The sequence below is a fragment of the Aquarana catesbeiana genome, linkage group LG03 (assembly GCF_042186555.1).
Source record: "Aquarana catesbeiana isolate 2022-GZ linkage group LG03, ASM4218655v1, whole genome shotgun sequence".
Classification (NCBI taxonomy): domain Eukaryota; kingdom Metazoa; phylum Chordata; class Amphibia; order Anura; family Ranidae; genus Aquarana; species Aquarana catesbeiana.
In genome coordinates, this window is record NC_133326.1 from 702,579,275 (window position 1) to 702,603,703 (window position 24,429).

The window sequence follows — 24,429 nt, forward strand, 5'->3', positions numbered from 1 at the left end:
GTCATTCACTGATAATGTGCCATTTGAGAAAGCTGCTTTACCTTAAGGAGGCAGGTAGAAGGAAGAGCCGGGGCCGCTCCGGCGAGCACACAGGGAGACACTGTCCTCCCAGCCGAACAGAAACAGGAAGTGTTTCCTAAGACACGATTGGACAGGGAGTGCGAAGACTCCCTGGCCAATAGGGGCTTCCTGATTGGCTGGGAGGAGAATGACGAAGACAATATTCATTCACTATTGTCACACAAGTGTGCTCGGGGAGCAAGGCTCTGAGCCTCTGGCTCTAATCACATGCTCAAAAAATAAAATAAAATTGGAATCCATTCGTCCGGCATCCCACATGTAGATTAGGGGGCCGGATGCATGGATGGGAGAAAGGCACTCCTGCGCCCCTTATGGAGCAGTCGCCACTGTCCAGGTCCCCAACTGGACTTTACAAACCACAGAGTAAACTGAAAAACCTACACAAATCGTCCTGGAGCCCCTCAACCTGCCTGGTTGACAATCGTGGGCGACATACCCGCTTACAAATAACTGCACTATTACAATAAATAAACAAGAACAAACAAGCTTACATCAGCAAATAACAGAAAAGTAAACGTCTTTTTTCCAAAAATACCATAAATAGAACTATATACAAAGAAACATAATTTTATTATCCCTAAACTACTAAATTATGCAAAACACAACCCTACTTCAATCTAAACAAACCCACAGGCTAAGAAACAATTAAACATTTAACCCATGCATGCAGCCTTTTCTTCAAAAATCTGATCCAATAAAAATCTAGGGGACATGAAAGGACAGAAAGAAAAGCTGCACACCCAGAAACTGTTATGCCCTGTACACACGGACGGATTTTCCGACGGAAAATGTGTGATAGGACCTTGTTGTCGGAAATTCTGACCGTGTGTGGGCTCCATCACACATTTTCCATCAGAATTTCCGACACACAAAGTTTGAGAACTTGCTATAAAATTTTCCAACAACAAAATCTGTTGTCGGAAATTCCGATTGCGTGTACACAAATCCGACGCACAAAGTGCCACGCATGCTCAGAATAAATTAAGAGACGAAAGCTATTGGTTACTGCCCCGTTTATAGTCCCGACGTACGTGTTTTACGTCACCGCGTTCAGAACGATCGGATTTTCCGACAACTTTGTGTGACCGTGTGTATGCAAGACAAGTTTGAGCCAACATCCGTCGGAAAAAATCCATGGATTTTGTTGTCAGAATGTCCGATCGTGTGTACAGGGCATTAGACAGCAGCTATGGGTACCAGACATTCCTCTACACTTTTTTCTAGGCCTCCTGCCACCACCTGTCCTTCTCAAGACCCTGAATCTTCCCAACCTCACCGTCACATCTACCCCAACGCACCTGGTCAGACACTATAGCTGACTACTGTGTTCTTCACCTATAGCAGCCCCCTTTCCCATAAGGCAAGCAGACCTAGGGTTGCCACATCATCCCTTTAATCGAGGACACATATTAATTACACAGGTTCTGAGGTTGATTTAATGCAGATAAGGCACCAAATTAGTTTAATTACCACCTTAATCAACCACAGAAGCTGTGTAATTAATGTGTGTCCTGGGTTAAAGGGATGATGTGGTAACCCTAAGCAGGCCTGCCGGTAGTTGGTTGCCCCCAGGACTTATACACAATGCTATAGTGCCTGGCCACCACGCCAGGGCAGATGCAAACTGAGCAAAGCAAATAGGTACTTGCGGTTAGCAGACAGATAACAGGGTTCTATGACAGTCCTGGTAAAAGGCAGGCTGAGTTCAAGGAATAGTCCAATAATCCGGTCCAAAGTCATACACAGGGAAATCCAAACTAGCAAAGCAGGGCAGACAGACAGGGAGTTTGATCAGGAACAACACATGTATCACTCACTATCACAAGCACCCAAATGAGGTTTGAGCTGGCGTATAACAGGCTTAGTTTCCACCCAGAGACTGATCACATTAATCAGCCTGCAGGTGGACAGACAGACAAGGAGAATGCCATAGCCAAAACACTGGATGCTGGAATGAGGAACAGGAGCACTAAGCGATCCTGACACTCACCCAGAATGTTGTGCACCACCACCTTGACAGGAAGGCCTTTTTCCGAGTGGAAACCACACACTGTGCATTTCACGTGAAGTAATGGACTACTAAGCTAACTAGAAAAAGTGTCTCGAAATGCCAGTGAGTTTGAAAGGCCCCGTATGCCCACTCCGCGTAAAGCAAGAAAGGAAAGGGATACCCAGAGCCTCACCCACCTGCTTATAGACTTTTACATTGAAGGGCCACTGAAGCAAGTAATGGTCCATAGTTTCCTCCACCTCACCACACTCCCCTCTTGGACAACCATGGTTCTCCACAGAGCAATGCCTCAGGTTGCCCTTCACATAGAGTCTGCCAAGGAACGAGCACCAGGCCAAATCCTGAAACTTTAAAGGGATTCTCTCCAGATTAATCAACGCAGACCCTTGCTCATAGTAGGGCTTGGGCAATCCCTCAAGGCCAATGGCTCGCAAAAGGCAGATTCAACAACCCTCCTCTATAGGGCCTTCCTAAGAAGAGACTTAATTTCTTCCTCCGTCACTCACCACTACCAAAGCATTTTAAGACATGGGCCAACGTAAGCCAGGAGCTTACCATGTCGGACCCTCAGGCTATTCACTGGCCCACCATTCTCCCAGCTCTGCAGAAAATGCCTAAACTAGGACTGAAAAATTCCAACCCACCCTGGCGTTTCCTCTGCCAGCATATTATCAAAATTATGTTTCAAAAACATCAGAGAAAAGAATACCACTGGGTTGACCATACCTAGGCCACCCATCCACCTGGGAAGGTAGTTTACAGACCTCTTAACGAGGTTCAGTCTGTTTCTCCATAACAGTTGGAAGAAACAGCTGTAGATTCTTGCATAGTGAAATAATGGCAAAACACAGACAGAGCTGTCATACAGAAATACCGGGATCAGGTATGTTTTAATCAGGTCAATCCTTTCCCTGTAAGAGAGTTTCCAATCCTTCCAGCTTGCAACCTTAGCATTGGCATCTTTTAGCCTGCTTACCCTATTTTAAAGGCCGTAATCGGGGGATCAAATTTGATGCCTAAAACTATAATTTCCTGCTGGGGCTCTGGGTAGGTGTCCGGAAGCTCAAAGCCTTCGCCTTCCTCTCTCATCCAGAAAACCTCACTCTTATCAGGACAGATCTTTCAGCCAGATGCCTCAGCATACTGTTTCCTTACCGAGACCACCTCCTCCGCCTCATTTGTCCCAGAGATGAAAACAGATACATCATCAGCATAGGCCATGGCCCTCCGGGGAGGCTCACCAGGAATGCCCACCGGCACTCCGCACAACTGTCCGCTCTCTAATCTCCTGATGAAGGGACTGATTGTGTACACGTATAGCAGACGCCTCAAAGGACACCCCTAACCCTCACCGAAGCCAACCTCAAAGGACTGTCCGATCCAGCTATTCACAAGTATGAAGCATTCAACCCCTCTGTACCAGTCTGCAGCCAATCAGTAAAGCCCCCTCCAGGCCAAACTTGTCAAGAAGCAGCTATAGGTCCTCATGATTGACTCGATTAAAAGCTTTAGCCTGATCCAATGCCTTGCACCACTCCAGGGCCTCCCAGACAGCTAGCACCTCTGAAAAAGTGCTTCTACCCTGAACCCTTTGACAAAAGAATGACTCCAGATTGTCACAAGGAGGGAGAGAGCAAATTCTCTCTCAAAAACCTTAAACCCGCTCGTGACTTCAACTGGGGAACCGGATTGGCCCGAGAGGGATGTTTTTTATGTGATGGCATCCCTCTCAGGCCAATCCGGTTCCCCAGTTGAAGTCACGAGCAGTGACGTAACGCGTAGGGCGTGGCAGAGAGCAGACGAAACCGGAAGTCAGTAAGGAGGCGCCTCAGACGCCGCTCCTCAGCTTGTTTATGCTTTTATGCTGTTTTTAATCTTTTGAAATGTAAGAGTCCACTTTTAATTTTGAATAAATAGCATTTTCACTCAATATATTACACCATTGGAGGTCTCTTTCTCCCCCTTCCCTATTTATTCCACCGGACCGGTGGAGCCCAGGTGGGCAACCCCCTTTTTTTCCTCTATCTGATAGGTGCTTTTTATCGGGAATACCTTTGCACCACCAGAGAAGTCCCACCTGAATGGCACCATACAACACTCAACTAAGAACCTGTTTGATGCCTTGATTTACCTTATTTAAGGTGAGAGTTTAGAGAGCCAGGTCCCACCGGATCCCTTCAATTTATAACATCACCATCACCCCTTCCCTCCACTATATGTTCCCAGTGGATGAAGCACTTTATAAACTTTGGATTGATTTAAGCACATCAGCACTTTGGATAATCACTTTATTATACTGAGCACTTTACAATTTTTTGCACTGCTATTATATGCCTGTACAATATCATTTGTTTATATAGATGTATATATATTTATTTTTGGGTGTGATAGATTTGAAGCGCGAAATCACTTTACTATTTTTATTTTTCTGAGTGTAAGTGAACACTTTAGATTTTGCTGCAGTCCACAGAGACATCATCACCATCCATACGTTTTTCACCATTTATATTATTTTTTATTTCAAGTCATCATATATTGACTCAGTACATTACTCATTTAGCGCGAGGGACTACACTACACAACCTATCTATCTACCTCTATCAACTCGCTGAAAAGTGAATTCTGTGTCATCTAGGCAGCAATGAATGTGCACATCAACCAGACCTGCCTGCCTAGCTATTTAATTTTAAAAAAGGCTGTAACAGTCCAGCCTGGCTCTGATACCTTTCCCGTCTTTAGTCCTAGTGACGGTGTTAAGGCAAGAAAGGGGGCTTCCATCATGACAAATATGGAGTGTGGTGGTCCCATCCCTTGCGTAATGAATCATTGAACAAAGAATCCCCCTAGGATTGGGACTTTAACAGACCACCAGACCCATTCAAGTTAAAAAATATTTTATTGATCTACTTTAAAAAAGACGTAAAAGCGTCTATCGTATGCAATATATTAAATAATCCAAAAAAATCCAAAAAATCATTCCATACAGCATAGAGACAGAATCAAAAACAGAGAAAAACTACAAGGTGACAATAATTAATGTACTCTCATGGGGGTGGTGTGCCCCGATACCCGACGCGTTTCCGGTAACTCTGGTACCTTCATCAGGGTTTTGAGAGTTGTAAATGTTGTGTACATGTATGGATTCTAAGGAATATACAAGAAGACATGTTAGAGAGAGAACATCACATTCTGAGAATGAGCTGTGAATAGGTCCTAGAACCAACAATGCACAAACATAGGTGGGTAACTGTACATGATGAAAAAAATCACAGTTATTAATACTAAACATACATAGTATGACAATGTAGAAAGCATACATATTAAACGTAATACATACCCTTAGGAATGACTTTGTGTTCCAGTAGCACCCATGGCCCCTCAGATCAAATATTATATTTTCATTTGTGCCAGACCGAAATTATATAAGAATAGTGTATATGTTGAAAAAATGATATCTATAAGAGAAGTGTAGGTATCAATTGGTTATTCAATTCCCACATAAAGTTAGTTCATGTGTGGGGAAGAAGAGGGGGAAGCGAACAGAGGAGAAAGAGAAAAGGTGCTGCGGGAGAAGACATATCAATAGATAGATGCAAAAGGGTAATGCAAGATGGGGCGTCGAAATGAGGCCCTTGTCACAATGTGGCAAAGATACCCATGTGTGCAAAAACCTCAGATCAGGAGGTGGCAGAAGTGCCGTGCAGAGGATGTGGTGCCAGAATTGTGTGGCTGTGTAGGCAAAAACAGTATGCATAGTGTGGGGAGTGACGGAGAATGAAGAGCGCCGTAAAGTGCTCAGGTTTAAAGGATGCTGGGATACAGTCCCGGTAGTGTGGGGAGAGGAGCGAAGTGTTATATTTACCAAATCGGGTAGTAAGCGAGCCAACTAGGGGAGAACCATTCATAGGAGCCTGTTACATGCTGGCTGCATGCCGGGAGGAGAAATATCCAGGGACAGTCCCATAATGGTTGGCTTAAAGACAAATCCTGCACAAATATAAATGCGAATAGGTTGAAATATAAATTGCCCACAGGAGGGCGGGTGGGGGGGGTGGGGGGGGGGGGGCGGTGGATGAGATAGTGGTGTTCCTGCTGGGTAGACGCTTACCTTCAAATATGTGGGTCTCACAAAGGGGTGCCTGCCTCTGTCCGTGCTAGCAGCTGTCTGCTGGTTGCTTTGGATTTTAAAGGTAATATATATAGAATCAGATTAAAATATCGGGTCCGTAAGGCTGGGTTAAGAGGTCTGGCGCCATCTGGTGGGGAGAGAAACATATTGTGCCAATAGAACACACAGTCATTTTACAAAATAAAGGTGCATAATAGTACTATGGACATAATGCATTACAATAGTGTTGTTAGAATATAATGATCATACAATTTGTCCATATAGATTCGTAAAGTGAACTATGGGACAATCGGCCAAGACACGTCAAATTACAGGGTGCCTGGCAGATGGTCCACATGTATGCTAAAGAATTAGTTGCAACTGAAATTAACAAGTTACACAGAAAAAAACACCTACATGAGCGAACAGTCCAGATCTAGAATGGGTTTGTTGACAGATAGGCAGGACAGAATGTGTGTTATAAACCAATCCGTGTAACGGAAAGGGATGGGAATAAGAGCCTGGGGAGGGAAAACAGAGAAAACAGAAGGGGGGGACCATAAGGGCAGAAGAAACCACACCCCTTTGTTTGCATCCAGTATGAGTTCTCAGCCCAATCCCTCCCATGTACCGGATGAAAATCCCTCCAGGAAGGGACGAAAGCTGATACAGTCGTTTAGGCCAGGTGGCAGGGTGGCTCGCAAGGCCATAATCCATCTGGTTTCTTTTTGGAGTAATATTTTATCCCATTCGCCCCCTCTGTTGTTGGGGTGTACCCGATCAAGTACCAGGAAATAGATTTTTGGAAATATGCCCTGGTGTACATCTCGGGTATGTCTACCCAAGGGTAGGTCGGGATTGCAGGTACGCATACTTTTAATATGCCTGCCCATTCTTATACTAAGTTTCGTTTTCCCGACATAGAAACAGCCGCATGAGCATGCCAGTAGGTACACCACCCCACACGTACAACAGTTAGCGAAGTGCGAGGGTCTATATCTTTTTCCATTTGGTAGGATGATATTTTTGTTGATATTCATGAATTGACATTTGGAACATCCCCCACAGGTAAATGTACCCCACCGTTTGCAGGGATCACCTCTAAACTCTCCCGTATATTCGCTGGTCACCCATCTGTCCCTGAGGGATCTGGTGCGCTTAAAGGTGATTAGGGGGTCCTTCGTTATGAATTGATTCAATGTCGGATCAATTAGAAGGATGTGCCAGTGTTTCTGTAGGATTCTTCTGATAGCTTTGTGTTCTTTACTGTAAGTGGTGATGATCCTAGTTTGTGTTTGAAGATTGTCGGGCCCTTTACATGGCATATCGAAGAGTAAATTGTGTCTTTTTTTTTCTTGGGCTCTTCTAATAGCTTTTTTCAGGGTCGTAGGGGGGTATCCCCGTCAGAGCAATCTAGATTGAAGTTTCTTAGCTTTGATGAGAAACATGTTCTCATCTGAGCAATTCCTACGGATCTTCAGGTACTGTGTATAGGGGATGGATTTAATAAGAGGTGCTGGGTGAAAACTCGTAGCGTGTAGGATGGTGTTGCCGGCTGTCTCCTTACGGTATAGTGTGCTGGATAGGCGACCATCGGGGTTTTTGAAAATCGTGACGTCAAGGAATGTGATCTTTTGGACATCACATGACATGGTGAATTTGAGGTTCAGGTCATTGGTACCCATGTGTGACAGACTCACCCGGGGTAGAGGCTTTTGGATGGGTCTGAATGTGAGCCTCTTGCCTACAGATTATGGGCCCTGACATTTGGGGTACCCTTGAGGTGTTGTTACTTTGGTTTCGGGTCCTTGTGCCCCAGGACACACAGACACTAGGGACCCTGTATTTGCCATAGTAGCAATAGTGACTGAGTCATACTGTTGGAACTCATACTGTGAGAAGATGCTAATGTCATCAACTCCACTCACCTGTCTGATGCCAGCTATAATGTGTTTAATGTAAATGAGTTTAGTCTGACTTACCACTGGTTCTAAGGGTATTCAACTCATTGTTGTTTGTTCTAATTAACTTTGTGTTGATGTTTATGGTAATGTGTGTTGAATAGTCAATGAGCTAGGAGACGTAGTCACTTAGTCTGGGTAAATGATTTAGTAAACTAGCTCATGTTAATTAGGTTACAGTTGTATTGTTAGAGGAGGTTCCAACGGCATATAAAGTCTTGTAATTTTGATTCTAAATAAAGTTAGTCCATGTTAGCATCTAAGCAAGTGTCACCTTGTTTTGTGCTCAGAGCGATTGGAATATCTGATATCTGTATCCAGACTACAAAGAAGTGGTATTGTGACGGAAGCACTCAAGCTCAGTGTGGGATGTTCCGTGACACCATGGTTGTCATACAGTCATTTAGATCATTTAACGAACCATTCCATATGAAAAAAATATCATCTATAAACCTGTACCAGGTTAGTATACGATCTGTGAAGGGGTTGTCCAAGGACAGAAAGGCGTTCTCCCATTCCCCCAGATACAGGTTGGCATACGATGGGGCACAGCATGTCCCCATCGCTACCTCCTGTATCTGGAGGTAATGGGAGCCATTGAATGCAAAGGCATTGTGTAGTAAGATAAACCTCAATACGCGTAGAATAAATTGGTGCAGAGGTTTCTCATCTTTGTCTGACTGAGAGATGAAACGTCCAACGACCTCTATGCCCTTTTCGTGTGGTATCGAACAATATAACGCTTCCACGTCTACTGTGACTAAAATTGAGTTGGATGGAATACAGATGTCTTCGAGATTTTTTAGCAATTGGGAAGTGTCCCTGATGTATGAGGGTAAATTAGTGACAAGGGGACGTAGTTGTTCTTCAATGTATTTGCTTAAATTCTCAGTGATGCTCCCCCTACCGGAAACAATGGGTCTGCCTGGGTGTATTATTGATGTTCTTGTGAACCTTGGGAAGGCTATAGAACGTAGGAATTTTTGAATGGCTGGTGCGTATGAATTCCCAAGTTTGTTGAGTATTAGTATTATCCAAGTAGGCTTGATCCACTAGAATGAAAAATTCTTTGTCGAACTTCTCTATTGTTGTTCTCGATATAGGTCGATACCATTCTTTGTTTGCAAGGATCTTATTGCACATGGATAGATATTGGGAATTCTGCATAATTACGATGTTTCCCCCTTTGTCCGAGGGTTTTATTGTTCCACAAGAAAGAGGGCTTTATTGTTAGTTGATGTTGATTGCTTAGTGATTCAAGTGCTTTTCTCTGTGTCAGATAGGTTGTCTGGTGACTGATCCCTTTTTAACTTCATAATCTCCCTCGCTGTCATAGCTATAAATGCTTTTAGGTTGGAGTTTGTATTTAAAGAGGGAAATTTATTGGATTTCTTTTTGAGCAGGGATCTCCCTTGAATGCCCCCCGTGGTGGGAGTGGTATGCATCGCTAATAGTGATTCACTGTCGATGTTATCAATGAGATTTTTTTGTTCCTGTTCTTCCAAGAGGGAGACAAGGTCATCAAGTGCTTGATTTTCCTTGGTTGTACGTTCATTGCTCTGTTGTGATTTCGTATATAGACTCTTTAGTATCAATTTACGTGCAAACAGATGCAGATCTTTGACCGTTTCAAAGGTGTCCATATTGTGACGGTGTTAAAATCACCATCAAAGACAACTTGCTAGGCTGTAAAAAGAAAAGGCTTGATCTTCATGAAGAGGCATTTTCTGTCCCACTTTGTCTGGGGCCCATACAGTATATGTTGATCAGGCACAGGTCCTGGCCCTCCATGGAGATGTCTAAGACCATACCTCCCCATTTCTACCTCATAAATCCGGTGACAGGTTATCATGCAAGAAAAAAGTACCGCAACTCCACTTTAAGGCTCAGCCACAAGAGACCAGAAGGAGGGGCCTCGCCTCCACTCCCTCTTCACCAGATGAATATCAGCCAAACTAGACAACCTGGTCTTTTGCAAAAAGAAAATATCAGCATCAATCCTGATGAGCAAAAATAAGGCTACGAGCACTTACTGATTTTATGCTGGTGAAACATTAATGGTCGCCACCTTCAAAGGAGTGGGAACCACCATCAGGATGATTGAGGTACACGTTTCTTGGACTGCTTACCCCTCCTCCCTACTTGAAGACCCTACACGCTTCAATATTCCTTGTGATTCCTCTCTTATAGAAATCAGACTCCTCACTAGAAGAACCCTCAACTCCACCTCAGAAAACACCTCAAATGCATTTGACACACCACCCTCACTGATTCAGGGGCACTGACGTCCTTCCGCCTCCTCTGCCTCTTACCCTTTTCCTTTTAGCCTCCAACTATTCCATATCCTCACTTGACAATTATGATGGCAGAACCCCCTCCTCCCCACCCCCCCCAGGACATCCTCAGCCAAAACCCCCCATTTACTCCTCTCCCCACATTATTCACCCCGACTTCCACATCTTTCACCCTGACTTCCACATCATTCACCTTGCATTCTGCACCAGCCACTCTCATCTCCTTCCTACCCCCTCTCACCATCATCCAACCCATCACCCCTTAGTGTCTTCTGACCCCCAGCTGCACTTCTGCCACGTGGAGGAAGAGGGGTTGGCGCAAGCCACGTAACCATACACACTGGTCCAGCACCCTCCACTGCCTTCACTAACAACAGGTGCAGACACAGACTTGACAACCACACTTTCTGTCACTAACTGGGGAACCACAGACTGGGTTGGCACTGACACCTCAGACGACCTCCCAGACACAGATTTTGACAGGACAGAGACACTAGGATCCCCTGGTACAACCTCTGCCAACCCAGACTCTTCTCTATCCAGATGGAAGAATTCCTCCACTAACTGTGGCTTATTGTGGATAGCCTTAGGGCACTGGCTATAAGGGTGACCAATATCAACATATAATTTACACCTAATAATCTTATAGTCTCTACCCAGATGCCCCAGTTTATGACACAAAAAGCACTTCTGCTCTGTACAGGAAGAAGTGAAATGTCCCTACTCCACATTTATGACACAGCTTAAGTTGACCAGGGTAGAAGATGGTAAGCCTACCCTTAACAATAAAGGCAGAGGAGGTCCAATGCTGGACCATGTTTCCACACACTCTCAAATTCATTGACACCGACCACATTGGGAGAGGTCTCTGATGAGGAGGGTAACATTAGGAATACTGCCTCAAGCTCTTCCGAAAGTGACAACCTTTCAATTGCTGGAACCTTGCCAATGTGCCCCTAACATTGCTAAGTACTTCCACTCTTGTGATATTGTGCCGCTAATACCACAGTTCTTGGAACTGTTAAGCCAAGTACCTTGCCGCTGTTACTTCAAATGTTGTCTGTCTACCTTCAATGTAACCAAATAATGATTGTACTGCTTTTCTTGGTCTCCGTGTGCCATTCTTCCACATTTTGGTACTGAACCACTGGCCCCGCCCACAAATGTCTTTTTTTTGCGATAAGGCACTGCGTTACTTTAACTGACAATTGCGCGGTCGTGCAATGCTGTACCCAAAAAAATTGATGCACTTTTTCCCCACAAATAGAGCTTTCTTTTTTTTATCTATAAACCAAAAAAAGAGTGACAATTACAAAAAAACTATTGTTTATACTTTCTGCTATAAAACATCCAATAAAAAAAAAAAGTAAAAATTTCTTCATCAATTTAGGCCGCACGCGCCCCAGACCCGGAAGTGTCAGATCACATACCAGAGCAGCCGCCCCGCCGCAGTAAATGTACGGTGGGCGGTCTGCAAGTGGTTAAAAATGACCTTTCCTTTTTAATCTCTGGTGCTTTAATTTTCTGTAAAATGCAATATGGCAACCTGGAGATCTTATGGTGTACAGAACGCCCCCAGAAATGAAATTTTCTGCTTGTGTGATTGGCTCACTGATTTTCCCAGAAGTCTACACTAAGTCAGATTTTGGGCATCAGTTGCAACAAAAAATTCATTTTTGGTGAGATACTCCCAAAGGGAAATCATGCCTAATGGGATGCAGACCCTGCCACTGCAAGTGCAGCAGCTGATTGATAATTTTAACATCACTCCCATTCACATTCACTCTGCACAGACAAACAGCTATTTCTTCAGAATAAAAAAGGTAGGAATCTGCAAGTTTGTTAACCACTTGCCGACCGGGGCATAGCAGAATGACGGCTACAAAGCAGATGGCTCATTCTGGGAAGGCGTACAATGATGTTCTCCCAGAATCGTGCCCCCCTGGGGCGCGCACCCGGGAATGTCCGTGAACGCCGGGTCCTCCGGAAACCTGCATCCAATTCGCATAAGTGTGAACCTAGCCTAAAGTTGCAATCATATGATAAATGACTCACTTTCTGTGTGCACAGCTTTAGGCAGATGTTAGTATGAGTAACAGAGACATTGTCTCAATATTTTTTTCTTTGTAGAGTTTGTTGTATTTGTAGATTTATGGGCTTCCACATACAGTTTGGGTCAGAGGCGTAACTAGAACTTTCAGGGTCCCGGTGCAAGAAACCATGAAGGGCCCCTTTCTATCGGTCCGGGGGACCTTTTCTCTGAGCCCAGGGCCTTTCCCTCCAGGCTTGCAGCCCTTCCCACTGCTCCCGGAGCCCTTTACTCCTGCCGCGGGGCCAAATGCAACTCAGGTCACGGCAAGAAAAAAAAAAGGTTTCTGTACTACTTTTCTGTAATTTGAGTACCATAGACTGCAATGTTAAATCACAAAAGTCATAAGTAAGTCACAAGGACATTGCAAGGAAGTTGCAAGCAAGTTGCAAGACTTTGGGGTCGCAGCAGTGTGAACCAAGGCTTACGGTCCCTTTCACATGTTCTGCAGCGGGTCCTCTTCCTGCTGGTTTGAGATCCCCCCACGATGAAGGAACGCCAGGCCCCGCTCGCACAGGTGCGCCACTGGTTTGGGTGTTTATTTTTTTTAATCAACCTTGAAGTCCAGAACAAGTGTTTGCTTCTCGAAAGAGGGCCAAAACACCAGTTGGTGCTTTGCATAGCAAGTGCTTTAAATCATCAGCCTTTTCGAAGCACCAGTGGGTTTTTTGACCTCCCCCTATCCGAGAAGCACATCACCCCCCCTGAGAGTCCACCAGAAGATTCAAAACCTCCAAGACACAGAGAATGTCTCTTGGATAGTGCATTTTCTATTACTTCTGCTGAACCAGATCATTTTAAGGCCAGTGTCTGGGTAGTTTATATTTATTGTCCTCATTTCCAAGCCATTTGCTCAGGAGGTCTATCTCTTCACTACATGACAGCTGTAAGCCTCTGAAAGTGTTTTTGAAAGAAGATCGCCAGGCTCTGTAACTTTCAGGGTGGTCGTTAAACTTTTCAAATCCTTTTGTGACCAATGCCTAGTACACATGGCAGTAGTGTATTAAGGTTTTGTGCTACCCTAGGCCTGACTAAACTAGTGTACCCCCTAATGTAAATATGACCCACCCCTACCTGTCAAGGCCACACCCCTTGCTGTTTAAGACCTGTCCTCAATTTTCACTAGTTCTCAGGGCCTGGGGGGGGGGGGAGGCAATGGATTCTCTTAATTTGCATATATGTCCTCTCACTTCCTGTTTGGCTATGGAGCAGGAAGTGAAGGGAAATCTCTGCAATGGGACAGGGGTGGTAAAAAAATAAACTTTCAGGGGCTATAACCCTCTCTTTATTCTATCCAAAATTTTTTTAAAAAGTGTTGCCTATAGATCTACATTAAGCACAAATTTCTAAAAATTTTATGGAGATGACTAAGAAGATATAACCATGCCAATGGTGCAGCAGAAAACATATAGCAAGCACAGTGAGGAAGGTTTGTGGTCCAGGATGATAGGACAGTCAAAATTAGAAGCGGTGCCCCCCCTACCCCCCCCCGCAGTTGCGGAATGCCGGCCGGCTGCATACCGGAAGCAGTGCGGACGCTTTATGGGGGCGCTAGACTAATTTGCCTCTCAGCCCAGTCTGCCCCATAAAACTGGCGCTACACTAACAGTGTAGCGCAAGCCGGCGGGTGGGACTCTTTTCATGTTGCCCCCCTGCAGTGCCCCCCTGCAGTGCTGCTCTAGGCCTGGGCCTTGTCGGCCTAGGCCAGGATACAGCGTTGACAGCGATGGGCCGAATATTGGGAGACATCGGCCAATGTGTATGTTAGCCAATCCAACAGAAGCTAGCTGTTTGGCCGGCTTCTGTCAGACAAGCATGCTGGAAAAGCAGCAGCCAGCTTCTGATGAGCGCTCTCAGCCAATGGCTGAAAGCACTAATCGGAGTATTCTGGCGGGGGGCTTCCCCCTGTTAGAACAAAACAGCTCAGTGGGGGAGAGCGCTGCACCAGACATCCCAACCTGCAAAAACTCATTTTAGGGAGGTGGCAACCTCATTTCAGGGACGTGGCGCTTCGCGCCCGCAAACGCCCCCCCGCGGCAAAATATTATTTAAATTACTTTCTCAATATTTTTTTGCAGTGCTTCTGGGGAAGTGGGTGGGTGGTTTTTGGCAGTGGACGGTGTCAGTAGTTTTTTTACTTTTAGTAATTGATTTTTTTACATTTTAATTTGTGGGGATTTGGTGAGATGTCAGGGGTTTAAACAGAGCCCTGACATCTCCCCTTTGAGACAGACAAAGGGACTGAGGACACGTTCCCCAGTCCCTTTCTCAGCACTAAAGATGAATGAACAGGAGACAGAGGCTCCTCTCCATTTATAAACTAAGCAGAGTAAACACAGTTTACTCTGCTCAGTAATCACAGGACACTAGGGATGCACCGAATGGGTTTTTTTGGGCCGAAACCAATACCGAAATTAAATCTTCCTTGATCCCGAAAACTGAAACCGATACCAAAACAGCACCAATACCGAAAGTGACTGCTTTTAACCACTTGCTGACCAGCGCACGACGATGTACGTCCAAATTTTGAATGGGGATATCATTGTTATGGCAGCAGCTAGCTGCCATAACCCCGGTATCCCCGTTTTCATTCGGCGGTCGGCTTTCTGATAAAAGTGGTACCTGCGGCGGATTCGCCGCAAGATCACTTTTATCGGTGGTGGGAGAGGGCCCCCCTCCCGCCGCGATCCGGTGCTCTCCACCGCTTACCGGAGCCATCGGTAGCGGCGGAGGCGATCGCGTCCTCCTCTGTTTTTTTTTATTGCATTTTAGTGTAAATATGAGATCTGAGGTCTTTTTGACTCCAGATCTCATATTTAAGAGGTCCTGTCATGCTTTTTTCTATTACAAGAGATGTTTACATTCCTTGTAATAGGAATAAAAGTGACACAATTTATTTATTTTTTTTAAACAGTGTAAAAATAAATAAAATAATGTAAAATAAATAATAAAAATAAAAAAAAATTAAAAAAAACCCCCCGTCCCGACGAGCTCGCGCTCAGAAGCGAATGCATACGTGAGTAGCGCCCGCATATGAATACGGTGGTCAAACCACACATGTGAGGTATCGCCGTGACCGGTAGAGTGAGCGAAATAATTCTAGCCCTAGACCTTCTCTGTACCGCAAAATATGCAACCTGTAGAATTTTTTAAACATCGCCTATGGAGATTTTTGAGGGTAAAAGTTTGACGCCATTCCACGAGCGGGGTCAATTTTGAAGCGTGACATGTTGGGTATCAATTTACTTGGCGTAACATTATATTTCACAATATAAAAAAAAATTGGGCTAACTTTACTGTTGTCTTATTTTTTTATTCAAAAAAGTGATTTTTTTCCAAAAAAAGTGCGCTTTTAAGACTGCTGCGCAAATACGGTGCAAAAAAAAGTATTGCAATGACCGCCATTTTATTCTCTAGGGTGTTAGAAGAAAAACTATATATAATGTTTGGGGGTTCTAAGTAATTTTCTATAAAAAAAACCTGTTTTAAACATGTAAACACCTAAAATCCAAAACGAGGCTGGTCCTTAAGTGGTTAAAAATATTTTTATACAGGAGATGGTCAGAGACTGCAGACATGGTACAGGAGATGGTCAGAGACTGCAGACATGGTACAGGAGATGGTCAGAGACTGCAGACATGGTAACGGACATGGTCAGAGACTGCAGACATTGTACAGGAGATGGTCAGACTGCAGACATAATACAGGAGATGGTCAGACTGCAGACATGGTACAGGAGATGGTCAGAGACTGGGGACATGGTACAGGAGATGGTCAGAGACTGGGGACATGGTACAGGAGATGGTCAGAGACTGAGGATATGGTACAGGAGATGGTCAGAGACTGGGGACATGGTACAGGAGATGGTCAGAGACTGGGGACATGGTCAGAGAGTTAGAGACTGCGGACATGATACAAGAGATCAATACAGCCTCACCAGTGCCCGTCAGATGCAGCCAGCCAGTGTCCCCAGTAGTGCAGCCTGTGTCCCCAGTAGTGCAGCCTGTGTCCCCACTGCAGCCTGTGTCCCCAGTAGTGCAGCCTGTGTCCTCAGTAGTGAAGCCTGTGTCCCCAGTAGTGCAGCCTGTGTCCATATTGCAGCCTGTGTCCCCATTGCAGCCAATGTCCCCAGTAGTGCAGCCTGTGTCCCCATTGCAGCCAATGTCCCCAGTAGTGCAGCCTGTGTCCCCACTGCAGCCTGTGTCCCCAGTAGTGCAGCCTGTGTCCTCAGTAGTGAAGCCTGTGTCCCCAGTAGTGCAGCCTGTGTCCATATTGCAGCCTGTGTCCCCATTGCAGCCAATGTCCCCAGTAGTGCAGCCTGTGTCCCCATTGCAGCCAATGTCCCCAGTAGTGCAGCCTGTGTCCCCATTGCAGCCAATGTCCCCAGTAGTGCAGCCTGTGTCCCCAGTAGTGCAGCCTGTGTTCCCATTGCAGCCAGTGTCCCCAGTAGTGCAGCCTGTGTCCCCATTGTAGCCAATGTCCCCAGTAGTGCAGCCAGTGTTCCCATTGCAGCCAGTGTCCCCATTGCAGCCAGTGTCCCCAGTAGTGCAGCCTGTGTCCCTATTGCAGCCAATGTCCCCAGTAGTGCAGCCAGTGTTCCCATTGCAGCCAGTGTCCCCATTGCAGCCAGTGTCCCCAGTAGTGCAGCCTGTGTCCCTATTGCAGCCAGTGTCCCCAGTAGTGCAGCCAGTGTCCCCAGTAGTGCAGCCTGTGTCCCCATTGCAGCCAGTGTCCCCAGTAGTGCAGCCTGTGTCCCCATTGCAGCCAATGTCCCCAGTAGTGCAGCCTGTGTCCCCAGTAGTGCAGCCTGTGTCCCCATTGCAGCCAGTGTCCCCAGTAGTGCAGCCTGTGTCCCCATTGTAGCCAATGTCCCCAGTAGTGCAGCCTGTGTCCCTATTGCAGCCAGTGTCCCCAGTAGTGCAACCAGTGTTCCCATTGCAGCCAGTGTCCCCATTGCAGCCAGTGTCCCCAGTAGTGCAGCCAGTGTCCCCATTGCAGCCAGTGTCCCCAGTAGTGCAGCCTGTGTCCCCATTGCAGCCAGTGTCCCCATTGCAGTCAGTGTCCCCAGTAGTGCAGCCTGTGTCCCCATTGCAGCCAATGTCCCCAGTAGTGCAGCCTGTGTCCCCAGTAGTGCAGCCTGTGTTCCCATTGCAGCCAGTGTCCCCAGTAGTGCAGCCTGTGTCCCCATTGTAGCCAATGTCCCCAGTAGTGCAGCCAGTGTTCCCATTGCAGCCAGTGTCCCCATTGCAGCCAGTGTCCCCACTGCAGCCAGTGTCCCCAGTAGTGCAGCCTGTGTCCCTATTGCAGCCAGTGTCCCCAGTAGTGCAGCCAGTGTCCCTATTGCAGCCAGTGTCCCCATTGCAGCCTGTGTCCCCATTGCAACCAGTGTCCCCAGTATTGCAGCCTGTGTCCCCATTGCAGCCAGTGTCCCCAGTAGTGCAGCCTGTGTCCCCATTGCAGCCAGTGTCCCCAGTATTGCAGCCTGTGTCCCCATTGCAGCCAGTGTCCCCAGTAGTGCAGCCTGTGTCCCCAGTAGTGCAGCCAGTGTCCCCATTGCAGCCAGTGTCCCCAATAGTGCAGCCTGTGTCCCCATTGCAGCCTGTGTCCCCATTGCAGCCAGTGAAGGGAAAGGAGAGCAACCGCCTGTTTGATTACAGTGCCAGGAACATCACAGCTTTCATTTCAATAGCTGTGTGTTCCCTGCTGCGCGCTGTCACATACAGCCCCTCCCCCTTGTCCGGGCACTTTGATAGACAGATCACCTATCCCATTGGACTATACTGACCACTACACTAACCTACTTGATTTCAACACTGACCAACCTGATTCCTTTACTGACCATTACACACTACACTGACCACTATACTATACTGTCCACTACACTAAGAACTACACTGACCACTATACTGTCCACTACACTATACTGTCCACTACACTGACCTCTGTACTGTCTACTGCACTATACTGTCCACTACACTACACTGAGCACTATACTGTCCACTACACTGACCACTATACTGTCCACTACACTGACCACTATACTATACTGACCACTACACTGACCACTGTACTGTCTACTACACTATACTGTCCACACCACTACACTGAGCACTATACTGTCCACTACACTATATTGTCCACTACACTGACCACTGTACTGTCTACTGCACTATACTGTCCACACCACTACACTGAGCACTATACTGTCCACTACACTGACCACTATACTGTCCACTACACTGACCACTATACTATACTGACCACTACACTGACCACTATACTATACTGTCCACTATACTGTCCACTATACTGTCCACTACACTACACTGACCACTATACTGTCCACTACACTGTCCACTATACTGTCCACTACACTATACTGTCCACTACACTGACCACTATACTGTCCACTACACTATACTGTCCGCTATACTGTCCACTACACTGACCACTACACTACACTGACCACTATATTGTCCACTACACTATACTGTCCACTATACTGCCCACTACACTGTCCACTACACTATACTGACCACTACACTACACTGACCACTATACTGCCCACTATACTACACTGACCACTATACTGTACTGTCCACTACACTGACCACTCTGCTGTCCACTACACTGACCACTATACTGTCCACTACACTATACTGACCACTACACTGTCCACTATACTGTCCACTACACTACACTGACCACTATACTGACCACTACACTATACTGACCACTACACTGTCCACTCCACTACACTGACCGCTATACTGTCCACTACACTATACTGACCACTACACTACACTGAGAACTACACTACACTGACCACTATACTGTCCACTATACTACACTGACCACTATACTGTACTGTCCACTACACTGACCACTCTGCTGTCTACTACACTGACCACTATACTGTCCACTACAATATGCTGACCACTACACTGTCCATTACACTGACCACTACACTATGCTGACCACTACACTGTCCACTACACTGACCACTATATTGTCCACACCACTACACTATACTGTCCACTACACTGACCACAATACTGACCACTATACTACACTGTACTCTCTCTCCCTCCCCAGTCTGTGTCCATCCTTTCCTCACCTTCTTGTCCTGCATTGGTCCGGACTCCTGAGGATAGGAGGAGGAGGAGAAGACAGCGGCCCCAGCGGCTCACACTTTCCAGTGCTTGTCTTCCCCGCACTCCGGCCGCCATGTTCAGTGTTTCCCGGCGCACTGTGATTGGGCTATGGGGGTCATGTGCGGAGGTGGGACTTCAGGAGCAACCGCAATCGCGGACAGGCCAGCCCCACGCTGCATATGACCCCCATACACCCAATCACAGGGCGCCGGACACTGAACATGGCAGCTGGAGTACACAGGAAATTAAAATTAGGAGGAGGCAGTCAGTAGTGACACTACTGGCACGAAATTTCACCCCCTAAATGTCGCGCCCGGGGCCATGGCACCCCCCACGCTACACCACTGCAGCTGATCCCTGCCGCACCGATCCTTCCTGGGAGATCGGGAGGCACTTGCAGGTGTGCGGGAGCCACCGCAGAAATGCGGGAGGCTCCCGCAACTTCCGGGAGACTTGAGATGTCTGCTGTACTAACATTGGATCGTACTGGAGCTGTCAGTTCTTTTTGTTCAACATGCTGGGTTTGAACAGAAAAAATTATTAGTGTGCACCAGGCTTAACTCACGTTGTGCAAAGAACTTGGAAAAGTCTACGGTGGCTTGATTAGCTGGCTTTGTATTGCTATAGTGAAAATGTGGCATGTGATCATACCTTTTTTTAGAGTTTCTGGTTTAACCGAGTCCTTGGCGTACCATTCTGAGGTGAAGGCAGGACCTGGAGGATAATTTGTAGATTCTGATGCCTTGCATGTAAGATGTCTGACGTAAGAGTTTTCACTTTGCTTGGAGTCCTCTTGCTTGCAGATTTGAGACTTGTCGCTGACTTGTAGCATCCTCAGTTTGTCTCCACGACATAGATTTTTTTGCTGCTTGGCCTGGAGTGATGATAGACGTAGTCTGAAGTGCATTGTAGATGATCTTGAGGTTCAGCTTCTGGATCGAGCACGCTGCTGCATCTACTGTATTTACTATTGGGTTATGCAGCTAGTTCTACAGCCTTTGCTTTGGCTACAGCGACTGCTGCTTCTTTCTACACTCTTATGCCCTGTACACACGATAGGGTTTTCCGACAACAAATGTTGGATGTCACCTTGTTGTCGGAAAGTCCGACCGTGTGTATGCTCCATCAAACATTTGTTGGCGGAATTTCCGCCAACAAATGTTTGAGAGCAGGTTCTCAAATTTTCCGACAACAAAACTTGTTGTCGGAAATTCCGAGCGTGTGTACATAAGTCCGACGCAAAAAAGTTTCACACATGCTCAGAATCAAGCAGAAGAGCCGCACTGGCTATTGAACTTCATTTTTCTCGGCTCGTCATACGTGTTGTATGTCACCGCGTTCTTGACGTTCGGAATTTCCGACCAACTTTGTGTGACCGTGTGTATGCAAGACAAGTTTGAGCCAACATCCTTCAGAAAAAACTCCACGGTTTTGTTGTCGGAAAATCCTATTGTGTGTGTACAGGGCATAGGTTTCTCTAGGTCTGCTTCTAGTAGGGCTTTCTGTTTTTTTATGTGCGTTTCTTGTTTAGCAAAGGCTGCTCTAGCAACTCCGCAACGTTTTGCGTAGAGACTGCTGTGTTGCCATATGCAAGTGGCTGCACTGACAGTGTAGCAGACCTCTGTGTAGTTACTGTGTATCCCATTTTCTGGGTAGCTGCTGTATCGCTGGCTGCCCCTGTTTTTAGCAGCCACAGTTTCACTGTTCTGTCCCTGCTACACATTTCCCTGTGTGTAGCTCAACATGCAGCTAAAACCTCCTATTCTGCAATAAGCCAGACTGTGTGTCGTTTTAAAGCTTTATTAAAGAGGAAGTAAACCCTCTGGAAAAAAATAAATAAACACCCTGCAAGACAAATGCATAATGAGCTAGTATGCATAGCATACTAGCTCATTATAAATTACTTACCTGAGATCGAAGCCCCCGAAGCAGTCCTCATTCCCCTCGTCCGTCGCCGCCATATCTCCCGGAGTGACTTCCGGGCCAGTCACAGTGCCGGAGCCGCGATGACGTCACTCTCGCGCATGGCGTCACTAACGGCATGATCGTCGTTAGAAACGGCACGCTCAGTGCGCCGTTGTCTACGACGCATGCACCGTAGACATTGGTGCCTGTCTTTTGCAAATATTTAATCTAGGCTTACCTGTAGGTAAAAGTGGTCTGTAAGGGTTTACAACCACTTTAACAAAACAGGGTGGGTGAAACTATTGAGAAAAAACAAATACAGATACATATAATCAATATATGAAATATACATAAATACAACGAACAAGCTAGGCTGTAGATGGCGATAAGTTATTCTCACCAGCGATGCTGCATTTAGGGGATGCAAACGGATGCAGGTTTTGGTCCAGCGTGTGCTCTGATAGCTGGTTCCTTCTTTCAGTCTCTAAGATGGAGTCTGAACTCCCATGATGCATTAGCTTCCTTTCCTTGAACTAAAGAATGACGGGAAGTTTTATTAAAGGTGAACAGTTATCTAGTTTCTGCAAAACTGTACATTTACCACCGACTCCATCTTGTGGTCAAATCCAATATCGCAGGCAAACAACTTAACAGAAATCCTGCTGAAGGCAGAACAGTCATGTAAGATGTGTGCAAGATTTTATCTCCAACAGTGATAACCTACATTTTGATAATTATTTCAATTTTTGTTCATTGCTCAGGGCCAACTTGGGAAAATGTTGCAATGCTTCGTACTCAATGATCATGACACAGGAGAATACTGTGATCGGACAAACTATTACCTTTGATGCAGAAACAAAAATAAAACAAAACATCACCAAGAGCCTTTACAGTCTGTTCCCGAAGGTGAGTGCTGGCCAAGGAACTGGGTTTTATCCCATTTTTATAAAAACCTATTTCAGGATATCGGGGTCAGCCACATACAATGCAGAGAAATATAACATATGAAGGAAATGTTTGCCTTTCCACTTCAGAAAAAGATATCTAGATCAGGGGTCTTCAAACTACGGCCCTCCAGTTGTTCAGGAACTACAATTCCCATCATTCCGTGTCATGTCTGTGAATGTCAGAGTTTTACAATGCCTCATGGGATGTGCAGTTCCACAACAGCTGGAGGGCCGTAGTTTGAAGATCCCTGATCTAGATGTTAGTTAAGTCATGTTTTCTCGAGGCTGAACCCTGAGCACAGCAAAGACTTTATTTTAAAGTGTACGCAATGGCAAAATGTGTGTCATGTTTATTGCTGTCTCTGTCTCTGTCCCTACTGGAGACATTCACCCACTATAATTGTTCTGGTGACCATTTTCCTTGAGACAGAAAGTAGTTTTATTTTTGGCAAAGACAAAACACCAAAGTGAACAAAAAAGTGTATCTGAACACAAAGTGCACTTAGGATATGTCATATGGTCTCATCCAGAAGAGGATGAACCCTTCCCTGACCCACCTGGGGCAAAAAACTCCTGACTCGGGCAAATCACACTTAGGCCCAACTAGCCAAAAGGCCTAGCAGACCTCACTCCTCTTGGCCAGCCAAAGTCAACCAACGAGTACTAGCTGAGGGGCTCTCCCGAAGGTAGGAGATGAAGGAACCTAAGGGCCACACATTCTCCCCCTAGGCTTTAGGGTAGGTCCAAAAACCCTTATCCTACAATCCAACTGACAAAACAAACATGTAAGTGCAAACTGACGTACACAAAAAGAAAAATAAATAAATGAAAATATAAAAAGGTGCCAGTTCAGGTGCATTGGCTAGACCTAGTTGGATGTTTTAGGAAATTCAAAATGATATAACTAGGGATGAGAGGAAATCTACCAATGGTACTGTTCTGGTGACAACATTGTAGAAATTTCCTTTAACTTCCTGTTGCATCTCTGGGACAGACAATGAAGAGAAAACTCCCTAATGTATTTTTGTATTCAAAAACTTGTGGCACAAAGATAGCCTTCAATCAGCGTTCACACCTGCAGGGAGTAATATCACTGCAACCTAAATGAACTGGCACAAATCCAGGGTCTAATACAAAGTTCTCCAAACTACGACCTGCAGGCCAAATTTGGCCTACTGCAAGGTTTTACCTGGCCCACTGCTGGTCTTACACAGGTCTTCAGGTCAACCTATGGTTTCCATTTCTCCCCAACAGCTACAAATCCACCCTTCAGTCTCCAGTTCAGGCCCCCCTGATTGTGCTGTCATTGTACCATCATTGGTTTCTGGGGCTGCCAGCATCCTAACAACCAGTCATATGCTTGTCCTAGCATTCAAAGGAGAATGGAACTTTCTCTTTCCAAACCTGCTCTGCCTTCTTATGCTGCTACAGCCATACTTCCACCAGGCTCTCCAAACTCCCAGAAGTTCTGCAAGTGTAAGGGTGAACTCTGGTGGGGACTCTCTTCTGAAGGAGGTCTCTTATGGGGACTTCAGTGTAAGATGGGACTCTGATGGGGACACTGATATAAGGGGGAATTTGTTGGGAACCTTGATGTAAGGGAGGACTCTGATGTAAAGGGGATTCTGAAGGGGACTCTGATGTAAGAGGGATGTAAACCTTTACTGAAAAGTCTGCAGAACCCTGGTCTAATATAAGCATCTTTTCCATGTTTATTCATCCTTTCCCCAGAAGTCCCCCTTCCAAAAGCCAATCAGAACCTGTGCAGTGGTCGGTAATGGTGGAATCTTAACCAACAGCTCTTGTGGTGCCCAAATTGACGGGGCTGACTTTGTGTTCAGGTAAGAGTAAAGGTAAAGGTGGAAGAACAGCCTATGAA

At 45.9% G+C, this 24,429-nt stretch overlaps 1 protein-coding gene and 1 long non-coding RNA gene across 9 annotated transcripts in view; one reads left to right on the forward strand and one right to left on the reverse strand.

Moving 5' to 3' along the window:
- The window catches only part of LOC141133605 (alpha-2,8-sialyltransferase 8E-like), a 344,333-nt gene that overhangs the window by 286,418 nt on the left and 33,486 nt on the right, over window positions 1-24,429 (forward strand). For 7 of the 8 annotated variants that reach the window (XM_073623078.1, XM_073623077.1, XM_073623076.1 and 4 more), the window contains 2 exons: window positions 22,365-22,509; window positions 24,282-24,391. In XM_073623078.1, the coding sequence (XP_073479179.1) occupies window positions 22,365-22,509; window positions 24,282-24,391 (255 nt within the window). The remainder of the gene's footprint in view (window positions 1-22,364; window positions 22,510-24,281; window positions 24,392-24,429) is intronic. The other variant, XM_073623081.1, reaches the window with a different exon arrangement.
- Window positions 4,970-6,324, reverse strand: LOC141134882 (uncharacterized). Its single transcript, XR_012243274.1, has 4 exons — window positions 6,201-6,324; window positions 5,955-6,079; window positions 5,430-5,547; window positions 4,970-5,236 (listed from the first exon to the last, which is right to left on the reverse strand). It is a non-coding gene; the product is annotated as an uncharacterized lncRNA (long non-coding RNA).